This window comes from Mastigoproctus giganteus, chromosome 6 (assembly GCF_048544385.1).
Source record: "Mastigoproctus giganteus isolate SK-2022 chromosome 6, ASM4854438v1, whole genome shotgun sequence".
In the NCBI taxonomy this organism is placed as follows: Eukaryota; Metazoa; Arthropoda; class Arachnida; order Uropygi; family Thelyphonidae; genus Mastigoproctus; species Mastigoproctus giganteus.
In genome coordinates, this window is record NC_143580.1 from 79,055,211 (window position 1) to 79,069,582 (window position 14,372).

Sequence of the window (14,372 nt, forward strand, 5' to 3'; positions counted from 1 at the left end):
GCATCTATTAATTTTTCTTCTCTGCCACAAAGAAATACTATATTACTACTTTATAGGTTTCAGAAAGCTATTTATTGCAACAGAGAATTAAAACTTACAATAAGAATAATGTTTAAGCCAATGTTTTAGAGAATCTCTCTCCATTCTTTGAAGTAAAGTAATTATGATTACTAATATACAGTCGGACCTCTATATAATGAAATCGATCGTTCCCTTGACAAAATTCGTCACACAGAAATTTCATTATAAAGAAATATGACCTTTTCAACAATGAAAAATACTGTAAATTCAGAAATATAGTAAAGATGGGGAATAAATCAGAAATTAGTGGGAATGGTTACATTTTCTAACATTTTAAAACAATTTATTAATATATACATTTTAAGAAATTACTACATACATGATGTGCAAAATATATTAGTACACTTAAGAATTACGTCGTAAAATCTTTGGTTATTTTTTGTTTTACACTGGATTCGACTGTACACCGTTTATAAAAATGTTCGAATTTGTTTAAACTTTAACCACTGAAATATATTTTCTGTTACATTTTCTTCCCACTGAAGGCCTCAATGCAAAGTTTCAAATGCTGCCAATGTTTCTTGTTTGGAGTGTTTAATATTACCTGCATTTTCATCCAACTCATCGTTGATATTGTCACTAGTTCTTTAAATACGCTTCAAAATATTGGAGTCAATTGAATATTCAAGTTACTACTATGACATCATTATCAACTCCTAAAAATTCGTCAAGAACAATTTCTCCACTGATCAAATCTCGCTTGGAACTTTTCCCAAGGTTGCTCAATGTCTTCTAGTAGTTCATCCCTCTCATCTCTGTTAATTAGCATTCTAGTAAAACCTGCTTTTGTGAAACAATTCTTAATCGTTTCCGTCACATCTTGACCCCACACTTTCGGCAACTCTGATATGCACATCAACAAACCTATAACAGAATCTATAGGTTGGTTGGTTTCTATTCTCGGTATAATTTTTTTCAGTATGAGCCTTTGGTAGTGCATTTTCAAATTCTTGATAATGCCTTGGTCCATTGTCTTGCAGTCATGGCCTGATTTAAACTTGTTGTGGCCCTAAGCTATAATATGTACGAAGCCCTTCTCCCTTACTGTTCACCTGTGACAATAATAAAAAAGGATTTTTTAAGATGGAGCGAGGCCACTTAGAATGTGAAGCCCTAAGCTGTAGCTTGTTTAGCTTATATGTAAATCTAGCACTGGCTGCAGTTAAGACGAATTATTCAGAAGGAAGTTGTCTGTGTGCGTAGCACAGTGATATTGTCACCGTCCTCCTCACACTGGATGGAAAAGGCCCAGGTTCAAATCCCATTAATGACGCGAGGAACTTTAATGGGCTTTTTTCACTCCATGGCTGAGTTAGTCAGTCTCAGGCATAGATAGCAGGGTCCCCCCCCCCAGAAACTGGGGTTTTTTCGTCCAGCAAAACAGGCAAATTGACCAGAGAACCCACGCGATTTACAGACACAAATATAGGTTAATGTAATCAATTACAGGTAACCCTAATATAATAATAATATTCAAAAGGAAAAAAACATGCTTCACACTTGTAAATTTAAAAATTACAGAGTGAAGTGGGCAGAGCAGTTGTTGACAATCAACATGATTTTTCTGTTTTATTTGGTCATCTTCCTATTGAAATTTAAAATCCACTGCTCAAAAATTTCACTTGTCATTCAAGTTTTGTTGTTGTAGTCCAACTCTAACGACTTTACTCCTTTGAAACATAGGGTTGTTTACTTTTGCCTATTACCAAAAGCTTCGGTATTTCATTACCAGCCATATTTGCAACCAACAGTGTAATTCTCTCCTTACTATTTTTACCACCTACACATTTATCACCTTTAAAAGTCAGTGTCTTGTTTGGCAAATGTTTAAAAAATAGACCTGTTTCAACAATGCTGAATATGTCTTTGGACTAGTAATCCTCTATAATTTTTTTGAAAACTGCTTCTTTCCAATGGGTATAGTCTTCTTCGATTGCAACTCCACTTTCACCAGAAATAACTTTTTTGAGTAAGCAATGACGCTCTTTAAATTTGTCGAGCCAACCAGAACTTTGCCCAGGAAAAGATGTGTACTTCATAGCCTTTTCTTTTATTAACAGCCCTGATATCAGCATGTTTTGGTCTCGAATCAACTTCATACACCTAAAAACTGCTTCATCTACATCTTCCCAAAGACATAATTTTGCACGCTTCTGACTGGATCCCGTTTCCTCAAACAGTTTGAAAATCGAAACAGTTTTTTAGAATGGTTAACACACTACTGGCAGGGATATCAAATTTTAAAGCGATTTCTTTTTCTTACGCTCTGATCTACACTATTAAGCACTTGCACTTTTTCATACTACACTCAAGGACCTGCACAGCAGTTAAAACAAAGCCGAAATTAGGGACCACTTGTAGCTACCATGTAAACAGAGACAGGTGAAATTTAGGGCAAGTGTGGATGATTCATTTCTTTGAAACAACAGATGAATTTCTGAGATAAAGGAAAATCACTCTCTCCTAATTCTCTAATAGGCTTCTTATGGCAGAAAATAGGTTGACCAGAGCCAATGCCCGCATCAGGAATATGCCTTAATCTTTGCCAATGGCTTTGGACAGCTGATCAGCAGGACTTCTCGGTATAGTAGTGTATAAGTTGTATAGGTTTTACTCTTTTTAGCCATTGATGACCCTCTGCTGGGCAAAGGCCTCTCCCAGAACCTTCCATCTTTTTCTGTCCCGTGCCGTGGTTGGCCAGTTTCCTCCTGCAGGGTTTTACAGGCACCATGAAATTGTAAAATGTTTTAGCTCTTAATTTGTGCTTTCTACAGCATCAGCTCTATTGCCTAAAGGCCAGAGGTGCGACAATGCATACCCAGGTCTCTCAAAATCAGTTTGTTATACAGAAACTACTTTCAATGTAGTTTCTATATTTTCAACCAAGGGGAAATCAAAAAAGTTCGCTACATAGAAAATTTCGATATATGGAAGTTCATTAAAGAGAGGTCTGACTGTATATTATAAAAACTAATATTTACAGGGCATTTCTATGAGGGAAATAGCCAAAACTCAAAATAACACATTCGATGTAAATGTAAATTTAGAATTAATATATGAACACAAAGTTCCAAACTGTGACAGTACACCTGCTTATATACTCTTGTGATCCAGAACGTTGTATGTTCATATGAGATTGTGAACTGAGATGCAGCTATTTCTCGTGTATAAATTCTCTGCAAATATGAGGTTTTATAATTATTTGTTATCGCAAATTCAAATGTTCTATTCCCAATGAATAGTTTTCTGAAGTTTTCTTAGGATGCAATGGTAAGGTATTTCTGATCATGGACTGACATGTTTCATTCTTGTACCTTAGTTTTACCATACAATAAATGTATTGTATGATATTGCATCAGAAGCTGGGGATACTACTTTTTCTAAAATATTTGAGTAAAATGTTACTGTTATTGTAAATTCAAACATTTTACTCAACAATAAAGTTTTCTGAAGCTTAGGATGCATTGGTACAATATTTCTGATTTTGGGCTGACATATATTTCGTTCGTGAACTTTTGTTTTACCATACAATAAATGCATTTATTACCTTTCTGAAAAAACAATGTATGCAAATGTTACCAAGTTGTTTCTTACCTTTCGAAATGGATTAGCTTCACGGATGTCATACAGAATAATACCTCGGTCACTACAAGTGCCTCCCATAATGTTTGTCTATTAAAAATGAAGAGTATGTTAACATGTAGAATTCAATGGTAACTAAAATTTTTTTTTTTTTTTTTTTTTTTTTATGAAGCACAAACAAATCACAACAGGAACATTTTGAGCACAGAGTACTGGAAAATAGCTGTCCCTATCTGCATATCATACAAAAATAAGTTATTTCTAGGTGACTAACTCAACTTTGTTACTATACTGAGGTAAAAATTTCTCAAATTTAATAAGACTAATATATTCTTTTATTTATTAAATACCAGCAGTACTAGAAAAATATACAGCATGATGATTATCAAAAAAAAAATCCATGGTTAATTTTTCCAATAAACAAAAAAATAAAATAAAATAAAAAATTGAAGGATTGATATCTTTCATGCCCAATCATTACTAATGCAGAAATGAGAAATAATTTACAGTTTAAGTCACATCAAATTTTCAAAATGGTTCTAATGCTATACCCATACTATGATGAACAATAGTGATAAATGTATTGCATCTCACACACAAAACATTTTTTGAAGCAAATTAAAACAAAAAATAATTATACAACTCAGGAATTCCTTCTTACAATAAATTAAATGTTCTTTGTTTATTCATATTCTTTTGGTGCTGCAACCTATTTTAGAATGAAATAAAATATCTCCTAAAAAGGGAGAGCACTGTTAGTGGTAGATAGTCAAATCTCACAGAGCACAAGCAGCTTAAATTAATAAGACTAATAAAAGAGATGATGCAGAAGGCCTAGTAAATTATCTAACATTTTAATAGCAAAAGTATAAATGCCAACTTTTGACTTTCAAAAAACTGGAGATAAGGCGATTATAAGCAGGAGAAAAGGATGTGTTTTTTTTTTTTTTTGGAAAAAGCAGTCCTATTTATTTCTATTTTGTAACTCTATGTTTTTAATTGAAATTAACAAGTACGATATCTTGTTTTTTTTTCATTCTTTACTTATTTTATTTTACGTTATGCGAAGAAATGCCAAGAAAAGCTTGAGGAAATTCTCCACTTGTTCTCAAAATCTGTTCTTCTGAGCTTGCTCTGATTTTATGTTGCATTTTTGCTTTCTTATTCTTCTGGTGTTTTTTCCTTTGCATGCAAATTTGCTCATATCTAACTAATTCCTAAAAAGGGTGACAAATCCCTACCTTCCAGTTATCATCTCACTGTACTTACCTCTACTCTTTCTGAAGTAATGGAGGAATCTGTGACCTGTCAATTTTTAAACTGTTTGGAAATGTTCCATCTGATCACTGATCACCAATTTGGATTCCAATCCACTGGTGATATATTGGCTTATGTTACTTGTCACTGAACATTTTCATCAAATATGATGAAATTCTTTGGTGAAACTTCAGGAGTTGCTCTTGACATTTTTGTGGCGCACTACGGCCATAGTTGCTGATGCGCCTAATAAATCCCTAAACCAACAACAAAAAAAATCTGTGACTTTTTGACCATGTTTGGCATATAGGTCCTTTAAACAAGCTTGTCTTATGGATTGCCGGTTTTCTCTGACTGCTCACTGTAACAATGGGACTTGGCTGAAACTTTTGACTTTTCACAAAATGCTGTTGTCTCACAATTCAGTCCTTTCTCCTACTCTCCCTCTCAAACAACATTATTAACAACTTTCTTTTTCTGATTGGAAATCCATTTCATAGTTTTCCTGATGATAGCACACTGCATTCTGTTAAGAAACATTACCTTGCACAAACAACTTCAACTTCTCGAATTCCACCATTTCCTTTAATGCTGATCTATAGGTAATTTTCCAGTGGGGTAAAGGAAACTTGGTTAACTTCAATCCTGCAAAACTCAATCCTCTTTTTCTAGAAAAAAAGAGTTTACAGGTTCTGTGCTCATGTTCAGTGATGCTCTGATTTCTAAACAAGATAATGTATCTTCTATTGGGTATTATCTTGACTTCTAACTCTCTTAACATATGCACATAACAAATATTGCTTTCTCTGCATAAGAGAACTGGGTTTTTTTTTTTTTTGCTTTTAGTGTTGCTTTTCTTCTAAATAGTTATTTACAAAATCTAAAGTTTGCCCTGCCATGGAATATTGTTTGCTCAGTGTGAGGTAGTGTCCCCAAAATTTCCCTCTAGCTCCTTGACTGTATTCAAAAGAAGTAGCCAGATTAATTAGTGATTCATCTCTTAAGAAGTCTCTGCACTCACTGGCGCAGTAGATGTTCAGTTTCTTCTCCATGCCTTTTCTGTAGATATTTCGAAGGTCACTGTTCTTCTTAATTGTCATTCACACTGAGTGATCACTGAATTAGGACCACCTACCTAATACTTCGTAGGTCCTCCTTTTGCCCTCTGTACAGCAGCTATCCAATGTGACATTAATTCAACAAGATGTCGGAAGTGTTTGGGAGGTATGGCCAAGCAAGCTGTGTGTAATGCAGTCAGAAATGCAGGTATGGAGGTGATTGGTGTATCCAGACAATGGATATGCCTTTCCATAGTGTCCCACAAGTGCTCTATGGGATTGATATCGGGGGAGTTTGAAGGTCAATCGATATGCTGGAAGTCAGAACTGTGTTCCTCAAACCATTCCTGCACAACAAGTGCCCAATGGCTCAGTGCATTGTTATCTTGGAAGACACCACCATTCGGGGAAAAAGTGTAACGTAGCGGGGTGTACACAGTCAGCAAGCAGTTGACAATAGAAGAGACCACTGATACGTTGTTCCACATGCACCAGGGGTCCAAGCTCCTGACAGTGAAACATATCCAAAACCTACAACCGCCTCCACTGGCCTGCACTTTTGATACCATGCATAATTGATCAAGAGCCTTATGTTGTTGATGCCAAATCCGTACATGACCATCCACAGTGTGTTTTAAAATTTCATTTTAAAACGTGAAAACCATCCAGACCTGGACCTAAGTATGCAAAACAGTCATTTGCATACTTAGGTCCAGCTCTTTCCTTCAAATCAACTCCTAGCATTCATCTGAATTATTAATGAGCTGAGAGGCACATGGTAGTGTGTTTGCCTTTCAATCCACAAAATTAAGAGTTTTTGCATCTCGTGCAACAAAAAAATTCTATTTTTTACTATTCTACTCATTAAAACAGGAGTTGTTTCCTTAACCACCTCCACAATTATTTCTTTATCTTTAATAACTGTTGTGGTACTCGATCAGTTCACACCATAATCAACCAAATGCATTTACCATCTCCAGGGCTGTTTTATATACCAATTTAAATATCACTCGCTAGAGAGTTCACATGGCATCCAGGAATATTCTTCTTCTTTCTCAGATGCTTACCGGTGCGACTGACATCCCCCAGTCTTCGAGGACTTATCTCTACTCCACGTGCTGGATGCAGTGATGACACCCCTTACCTACCATTACACTCTATACTGTCCAACCTGTGCTGTCTGAAGAATTTCTTCCCAAACAACACAGTCAACCTTTTCAATTCATTGGCAATACACCTTGTGAAATATTCCGAAATCAAGGATTACAGAGTGAAGAGCCTCTCTGAAGCACATAACTTACTTCATCTATATAGAAGAGCCTCTCTGAAGCACAAAACTTACTTCATCTATAATTTTGTCAATAATTGCATTTTTAAATATATGCACTTGTGTAAATATTGTAAATAATTGTAATTCTTGCATTTTTGTACCCTTCTAGATGGCTGTGTATAAGAGGTGAAAGCAAAAACTTGCTACATTAATAAACAGATTTAATAATAATGACGAGCTATGTCCACCTGCTTCTGACTTCTTTCTGTCCTTTTTATGATGTCTAGCTTAGTTTCTAAACTAATAATGGTTCTTTTATTACTATCACTATCAGCACCAGCACTACTATTCGCTTTGGACCCATGATCGCTTAAATTTTTAAAAATATATTTTTAAGTCATCAAATGTAGAATTACACTTAACGGTGTCTATAAAACAACTGACCAAATTTGTTGTTGTGCAACGCGAAAGATCGGTCAGGCACATTTTCTGTTGTGTTCGCAGTGCTGCTATTTAACATGAGTAGAGTAACATCCAACTGTTGAGTTATTTATTGATCGGCTTCCCATATACAACACCTGACATTTGTAAATCTCAATTGCCACTTTTCAAGCATACCTAGCTAATTTTTCTAGGCCTTGGTGCAGACTTATAACCTAATTTCTGTCATTAACTGCCTAGAAAAACTTCATATCACCTATAAACTTTAACATCAAACCTGATGTACCTTCATCAATATTGTTAATGAATACTGAAAATGATAAAGGGCCTCTGGCATTGAACACTAAGGGACTCTCCACTAATAACACTGGAACATGAAGACTAGAGCCCATTAATAACAACTCTCTGCCTTCTCCACCCAAGAATCCTTTTTATCTATAGCAACAATTGCTCATAATGCCACTGCTCCAATTTGAATAGAAGTCTTTCATGCAGAACAGCATTAAAAGATTTTCTGAAATCTAAGTATATGATTAGCATTAGTAGAGGCATTTGATGCAAGAAAGCAAGCTGATTAAGCATCAGCCAAAAAAATAAAAAATAAACACCACTTCCACTCGCCACTCTGTTCGTTCGAAATACCTGTCCAGCTAAGCCTTAAACTTATTTAGGCTATCAACTTCCATGACAAGGGATGGAAGTCTGTTCCACCAACCAACCACCCGTGGCTAAAGGCAAATTTCCGCACGTCTATCCTACATCTGTCTTTTCTCAATTTGAATTTATGCCCTCTCAAGTGATTATTCTGAGCAAGAGGAAGAATCCCATCAGCATTGGGCATGCTCAAACCATTCAAGGCTTTATACACCTCTATCAGATCACCTCGCTGGTGCCTAGTCTCCAGACACTGTAATTTGCAAAACTTAAGCCTTTCTTCGTAAGCGCACCCCTTTGTTCCATTCACTAATCTTGTTGCCCTTCTCTGTACTCGTTCCAGCAGCTCTACATCCTTCTTGAAATGAGGCCTCCAGGCTTGTATACAGTACTCTAGGTGTGGCCTGACCATTGCCTTATAAAAGGGAATAATCAACTCCTTATCCCTGCTAGAAAAATTCTTATATATCACTGACAATACACCATGAGCTACTCTTGCAGCCCGTCTGCACTGCTCAGAGAACTGCATATCTGCCTGCACAATTACTCCAAGCACATTTTCATTCTCTGCCATGTCAGTGTAGTACCACAGAGTTGATACGTTGCTCTGGGGTTGCTGTTTCCGATATGTAGTACTTTACATTTGTCAATGTTAAACTTCATTTGCCACCTCTCAGCCCATCTGCTCAACCTTTCCAGATCCTGTTGCAGCAGCATAGTGTCAGTAGTGTCCTTGACAACCCTGCCAACTTTCGTATAGTCTGCAAACTTGGACATTAAGCTTGATATACCATCATCAATATCATTTATAAATACAGAAAACAATAATGGACCCAACACTGAACCCCGAGGGACTCCATTGATAACATTAGTCCACGATGAGCAGTGTCCATTGATTACCACTCACTCTCTCTCTCTCTCTCTCTCTCTCTCTCTCTCTCTCTCTCTCTCTCCTTCAAACACCCCTTTATCCCTAGCAGCAATTTGCCTCCAATGCCACACTGCTCCAATTTGTGCAGAAGTCTTCCATGTACAACAGTATCAAAAGCCTTTCTAAGATCCAAGTATATAATATCAAAGTTATTCCCTGCATCCAGTTCTTTTGTGACTGCATCATGGTATCCAATCAAGTTGGTCAGGCAAGACTTCCCCTTAACAAAACCATGATGTGTCTGAGCTATAACTGAAGTCTTGTCTAGATGATCATGCAGTGCTTCTTTAACCAGTGCCTCCATTAATTTTCCTGGAACAGAAGTTAAACTCATCATCATCAGCCATTTTCAATCCACTGCAGGATGAAGGCCTCTCCAGCAACTTTCCAGTTCCTTCTGTTTTGAGCACTGGACATCCATTTACTACCCACAAACTCATGAATTTCATCTATCCATCTCCGCCTTTGTCTTCCAGGTTTTCTTCTAGCTCCTCTTGGATACCATTCTGTTATTTTCTTAGTCCATCTGTCATCATGTCTTCGAGCTATGTGTCCTGCCCAAGACCGTTTTAGTTCTTTAGTTTTGATAAGAATGTCCTTTACTTGAGTTTGTTGCCTAATCCATGTGTTTCTCTTCTTATCTAACAGTCTTATTCCCAATATGATTCGTTCCATTCTTCGCTGTGTAGTTCTCAGCTTCTCTTCCATTCTTTTGGTGAGTGCCCAAGTTTCACTTCCATAAGTCATGATGGGGAGTATACATTGGTCCATTATTTTACGTTTCAGACAAACTGGGATATTGCTCTTCAGTATGTGACGATATTTCCTGAATGCTATCCATCCAAAATTTATTCTTCTCTTGACTTCCAGCCATTTATCATTATTACAGCTAATAACTTGTCCCAGATAAGTATATGACTCCACCTTTTCAATTACTGCTCCTTCAATCATTATTTCCCTTTCCGTGGCATACTTGTTCATCATTACTTTTGATTTAGCCATATTCATCTTTAGTCCAAAATCCTTACTAGCTGTGCATAACTGATTAAGATTTTCCTCTAATTCTTTGGGATCGTGGCTTATGACCGCAATGTCATCTGCAAATCGTAAATGGTTTAGGTACTCTCCATTCACATTGACTCCTTTCTGCGACCAGTCTAATCTTCTGAAAGCTTCCTCAAGGGCAGCAGTACACAGCTTCGGAGATATTGTGTCTACTTGTCGAACTCCTTTCTCAATTTTAAATTTCCTACTGTCTTTGTCTAGTCTAATAAAGGAGGTAGCACTCTCGTATATTTTCTTCAAAATCATAATATATGGGGTATCAATGCCTTGTCTTTCCAGTGCCCGAAACATTGCCTTATGCTGTATGGAGTCAAATGCCTTTTCATAATCCACAAATGCCAGGCATAATGGTGTTTTATATTCATTTGCTTTCTCCATTAGCTGTGATATTACATGAAGGTGATCCATAGTTGAGAATCCTGTCCTAAAGCCAGCTTGCTCTTTCGGTTGATTCACAGGTCTATAATTACTTGTGTCAGCCTTTGAGCCTCCTTTGTGAATTGGGGTCACATTTGACCATCTCCAGTCTGTGGGTACCTCCCCTGAGTCAAGGAAGCTCTCATAATTATGGCTAAGGGTTTGCTTACCTCCTTTGCTGCCTCCTTTAATATAAATGGATAGATCCCATTAGCATTAGCATTTTTTAGCATTAGTAGAGGCATTTGATGCAAAAAAGCAAGCTTATGCAGCATCAGCCAAAAAAAAAAAAAAAAAAAAAACCACTTCCACTTCACCCCTCTGTTTGTTCAAAATACCTGTCCAGCTGAGCCTTAAACTTATTTAGGCTATCAACCTCCATCACAAGGGATGGAAGTCTGTTCTACCAACCAACCACCCGCTGGCTAAAGGCAAATTTCCGCACGTCTATCCTACATCTGTCTTTCCTCAATTTGAATTTATGCCCTCTCAGGTGATTTTTCTGAGCTAGAGGAAGAATCCCATCAGCATGCTTAAACCATTCAAGGCTTTATACACCTCTATCAGATCACCTCGCTGGTGCCTAGTCTCCAGACACTGTAATTTGCAAAACTTAAGCCTTTCTTTGTAAGAGCACCCCTTTGTTCCATTCACTAATCCTGTTGCCTTTCTCTGTACTCGTTCCAGCAGCTCTACATCCTTCTTGAAATGAGGCCTCCAGACCTGTATACAGTACTCTAGGTGTGGCCTGACCATTGCCTTATACAATGGAATAATCACCTCCTTATCCCTGCTGGAAAAATTCCTGTATATCATTGACAATACTCCATGAGCTACTCTTGCAGCCCGTCTGCACTGCTCAGAGAACTTCATATCTGCCTGCACAACCACCCCCAAGTCCCTTTCATTCTCTACCACTGTCAGTGTAGTACCATAGAGTTGATACGTTGCTCTGGGGTTGCTGTTTCGCATGTGTAGTACTTTACATTTGTCAATGTTAAACTTCATTTGCCACCTCTCAACCCATCTGCTCAACCTTTCCAGATCCTGTTGCAGCAGCATAGTGTCAGTAGTGTCCTTGACAACCCTGCCAACCTTTGTATCATCTGCAAACTTGGACATTAAGCTTGATATACCATCATCAATATCATTTATAAATACAGAAAACAATAATGGACCCAACACTGAGCCCTGAGGGACTCCACTAATAACATTAGTCCACGATGAGCAGTGTCCATTGATTACCACTCTGTCTTCTCCCCCTCAACCACCCCTTTATCCATAGCAGCAATTTGCCTCCAATGTCACACTGCTCCAATTTGTGTAGCAGTCTTCCATGTGCAACAGTATCAAAAGCCTTTCTAAGATCCAAGTATATAATATCAAAGTTATTCCCTGCATCCAGTTCTTTTGTGACTGCATCATAGTATCCAATCAAGTTGGTCAGGCAAGACTTCCCCTTAACAAAACCATGCTGTGTCTGAGCTATAACTGAAGTCTTGTCTAAATGATCCTGCAGTGCTTCTTTAACCAGTGCCTCCATTAATTTTCCTCGAACAGAAGTTAAGCTCACAGGTCTATAATTACTTGTGTCAGCCTTTGATCCTCCTTTGTGAATTGGGGTCACATTTGCACATTTCCAGTCTATGGGTACCTCCCCTGAGTAAAAGGAAGCTCTCAATTATGGCTAAGGGTTTGCTTACTTCCTTTGCTGCCTCCTTTAATATAACTGAATAGATCCCATCCACCCCGGGTGCCTTTCTTGTGTTTATCTTCAACAGTTTCTCCTCCACTTTACTCCCAGTTATTTCAAGATTCTGTAGCTTACTGCCAGAGTTGAATACACCTCTGGCATTCCCCTTGCTGAATAACTCCTCATGTGTGAATGTCGATGCAAAATATTCATTTAGTTTGTTAGCTACCTGAGCAGGATCATCAACAGTTGACCCATCAATATCAAGTGGACCAATCTGATTCATCCCCTTCCTTCTAGAGTTTACATAAGTAAAGAACTCTTTGCTGTTTTTCTTTGCATCCCTTGCCAAGGATTTCTCGTAATCCGCCTTCGCCTGCCTAACCTCCTTTGTAACTTGGTTGCATATCAACTTGTATCTATCATAGGCTTCTGTGTCATGTGTTAATTTGTAAGTATCCCATGCATTTTTCTTCTCTGCCATATGCCTCATTAGTTCATCTGACATCCATTTTGGCCTAAACTTTGAACAATATTTGTTAGTTGGTATGTAAAGCCTAGTAGCTTCCAAGATAAGTTCTTTGAATGCTTCCCATTTTGAATTTGCTGTTGGTAACATCATCAGTTGGTCCCACTGTATAGAATTTAAATACTGTCTCAGTCCATCGTAGTTGCCTTTACGGAAGCAATAACCCTTCCCTTTACCCCTAATTGTAGTTACCTCTTTGAGTAAATCCCACTTCAGCACACTGTGATCACTGCCACCTAGTGGTTCATTTATCTGCAGATTCTTAATGCATGAAGAATCACTGCTGATAATCAAATCAAGAGTATTACTCCCTCTAGTTGCCTCCCAAACATGCTGATGTAGAAAACAATCATCCAATAAATCCACAAAAGCCCTGCTAGTGTGTGAGTAACCAGCCCCCAAATTCCAGTCAATATCTGGGAAATTAAAATCTCCCATTATAAGACTCTCTGATTTACTGGCCCACTCTATTTCCCTGTACAGTTCCTTATTATACTCATCAGAGTCATTAGGCCTATAGCACACTCCTACTCTCAATTTTGATCTCCCAATGCTTATGTCACACCAAACTGACTCAACACTGCACTGTCCAGCGATGTCGACTGGCTTCACTTCCTTGGTTTTTGTGTGTTTCTTAACTAATAGCATAACCCCTCCCCCTTCCTATCCTGTCTATCCTTTCTGTAGACGTTGTACTCCCCAAATTGCAGTTCTGCATCCCTTATATCTGTGTGACACCATGTCTCTGATATCCCAACAATATCTGCCTTTGATGTTTTGAGCAATACCTCAAATTCATCAAATTTATTTACTAAACTCCTAGCATTGGTGTACACGCAAGTATACCTGCACCTGTTTCTATTCTTAGCTACCCTAACACAACCCATGTGTTTACTTGTACCGCAATGGCTCCCAGCAGTCTCTGAAATACCATGCATCTTGTTTTTCGGGCTTCTGCTCATTCTAATAGAAGCAGTGCAAGAATCTCTTTCACCTCTGCCAGTGGCTACTGTCAATCTATTGGTCTTTGTCTCCCCCCAAGCTAGCAGTTTTCCGACCCACCTAACACTGCCTCGATAGCATCAGCAAATATTTTTGCATCCTTTCTATTTAAGTGTATCCCATCCCTGTAGAAGCAGTCCCTCCTGTTAACAAGTACAGTCCAAATTCTACCCCTCGAGATTTGCACAATCTTTCCAGGGCCAAATTGATCGACAAGGCAACAGTGACCTGTACTTGTTAAGTAATTCTGCCGGTCTCCTCCTCTTGATATCATTAGTGCCAACTTGTACAACTATATCACCTTTTGTGCCCTTAAAAGATGATATCCGCTCTACAACGTCATCAACCTTTGCCCCTGGCAGACATACCCTGGTCCTGTTCCACCTATCTTT

The 14,372-nt window shown here is 37.9% G+C and overlaps 1 protein-coding gene across 2 annotated transcripts in view; it reads right to left on the bottom strand.

The window, feature by feature from the left end:
- LOC150084428 (DDB1- and CUL4-associated factor 13) overlaps positions 1-14,372 on the bottom strand; it is a 175,960-nt gene that overhangs the window by 82,314 nt on the left and 79,274 nt on the right. For both annotated transcript variants that reach the window (XM_090375218.1, XM_090375219.1), the window contains one exon: positions 3,676-3,753. In XM_090375218.1, coding sequence (XP_090231344.1) covers positions 3,676-3,753 — 78 coding nt within the window. The remainder of the gene's footprint in view (positions 1-3,675; positions 3,754-14,372) is intronic.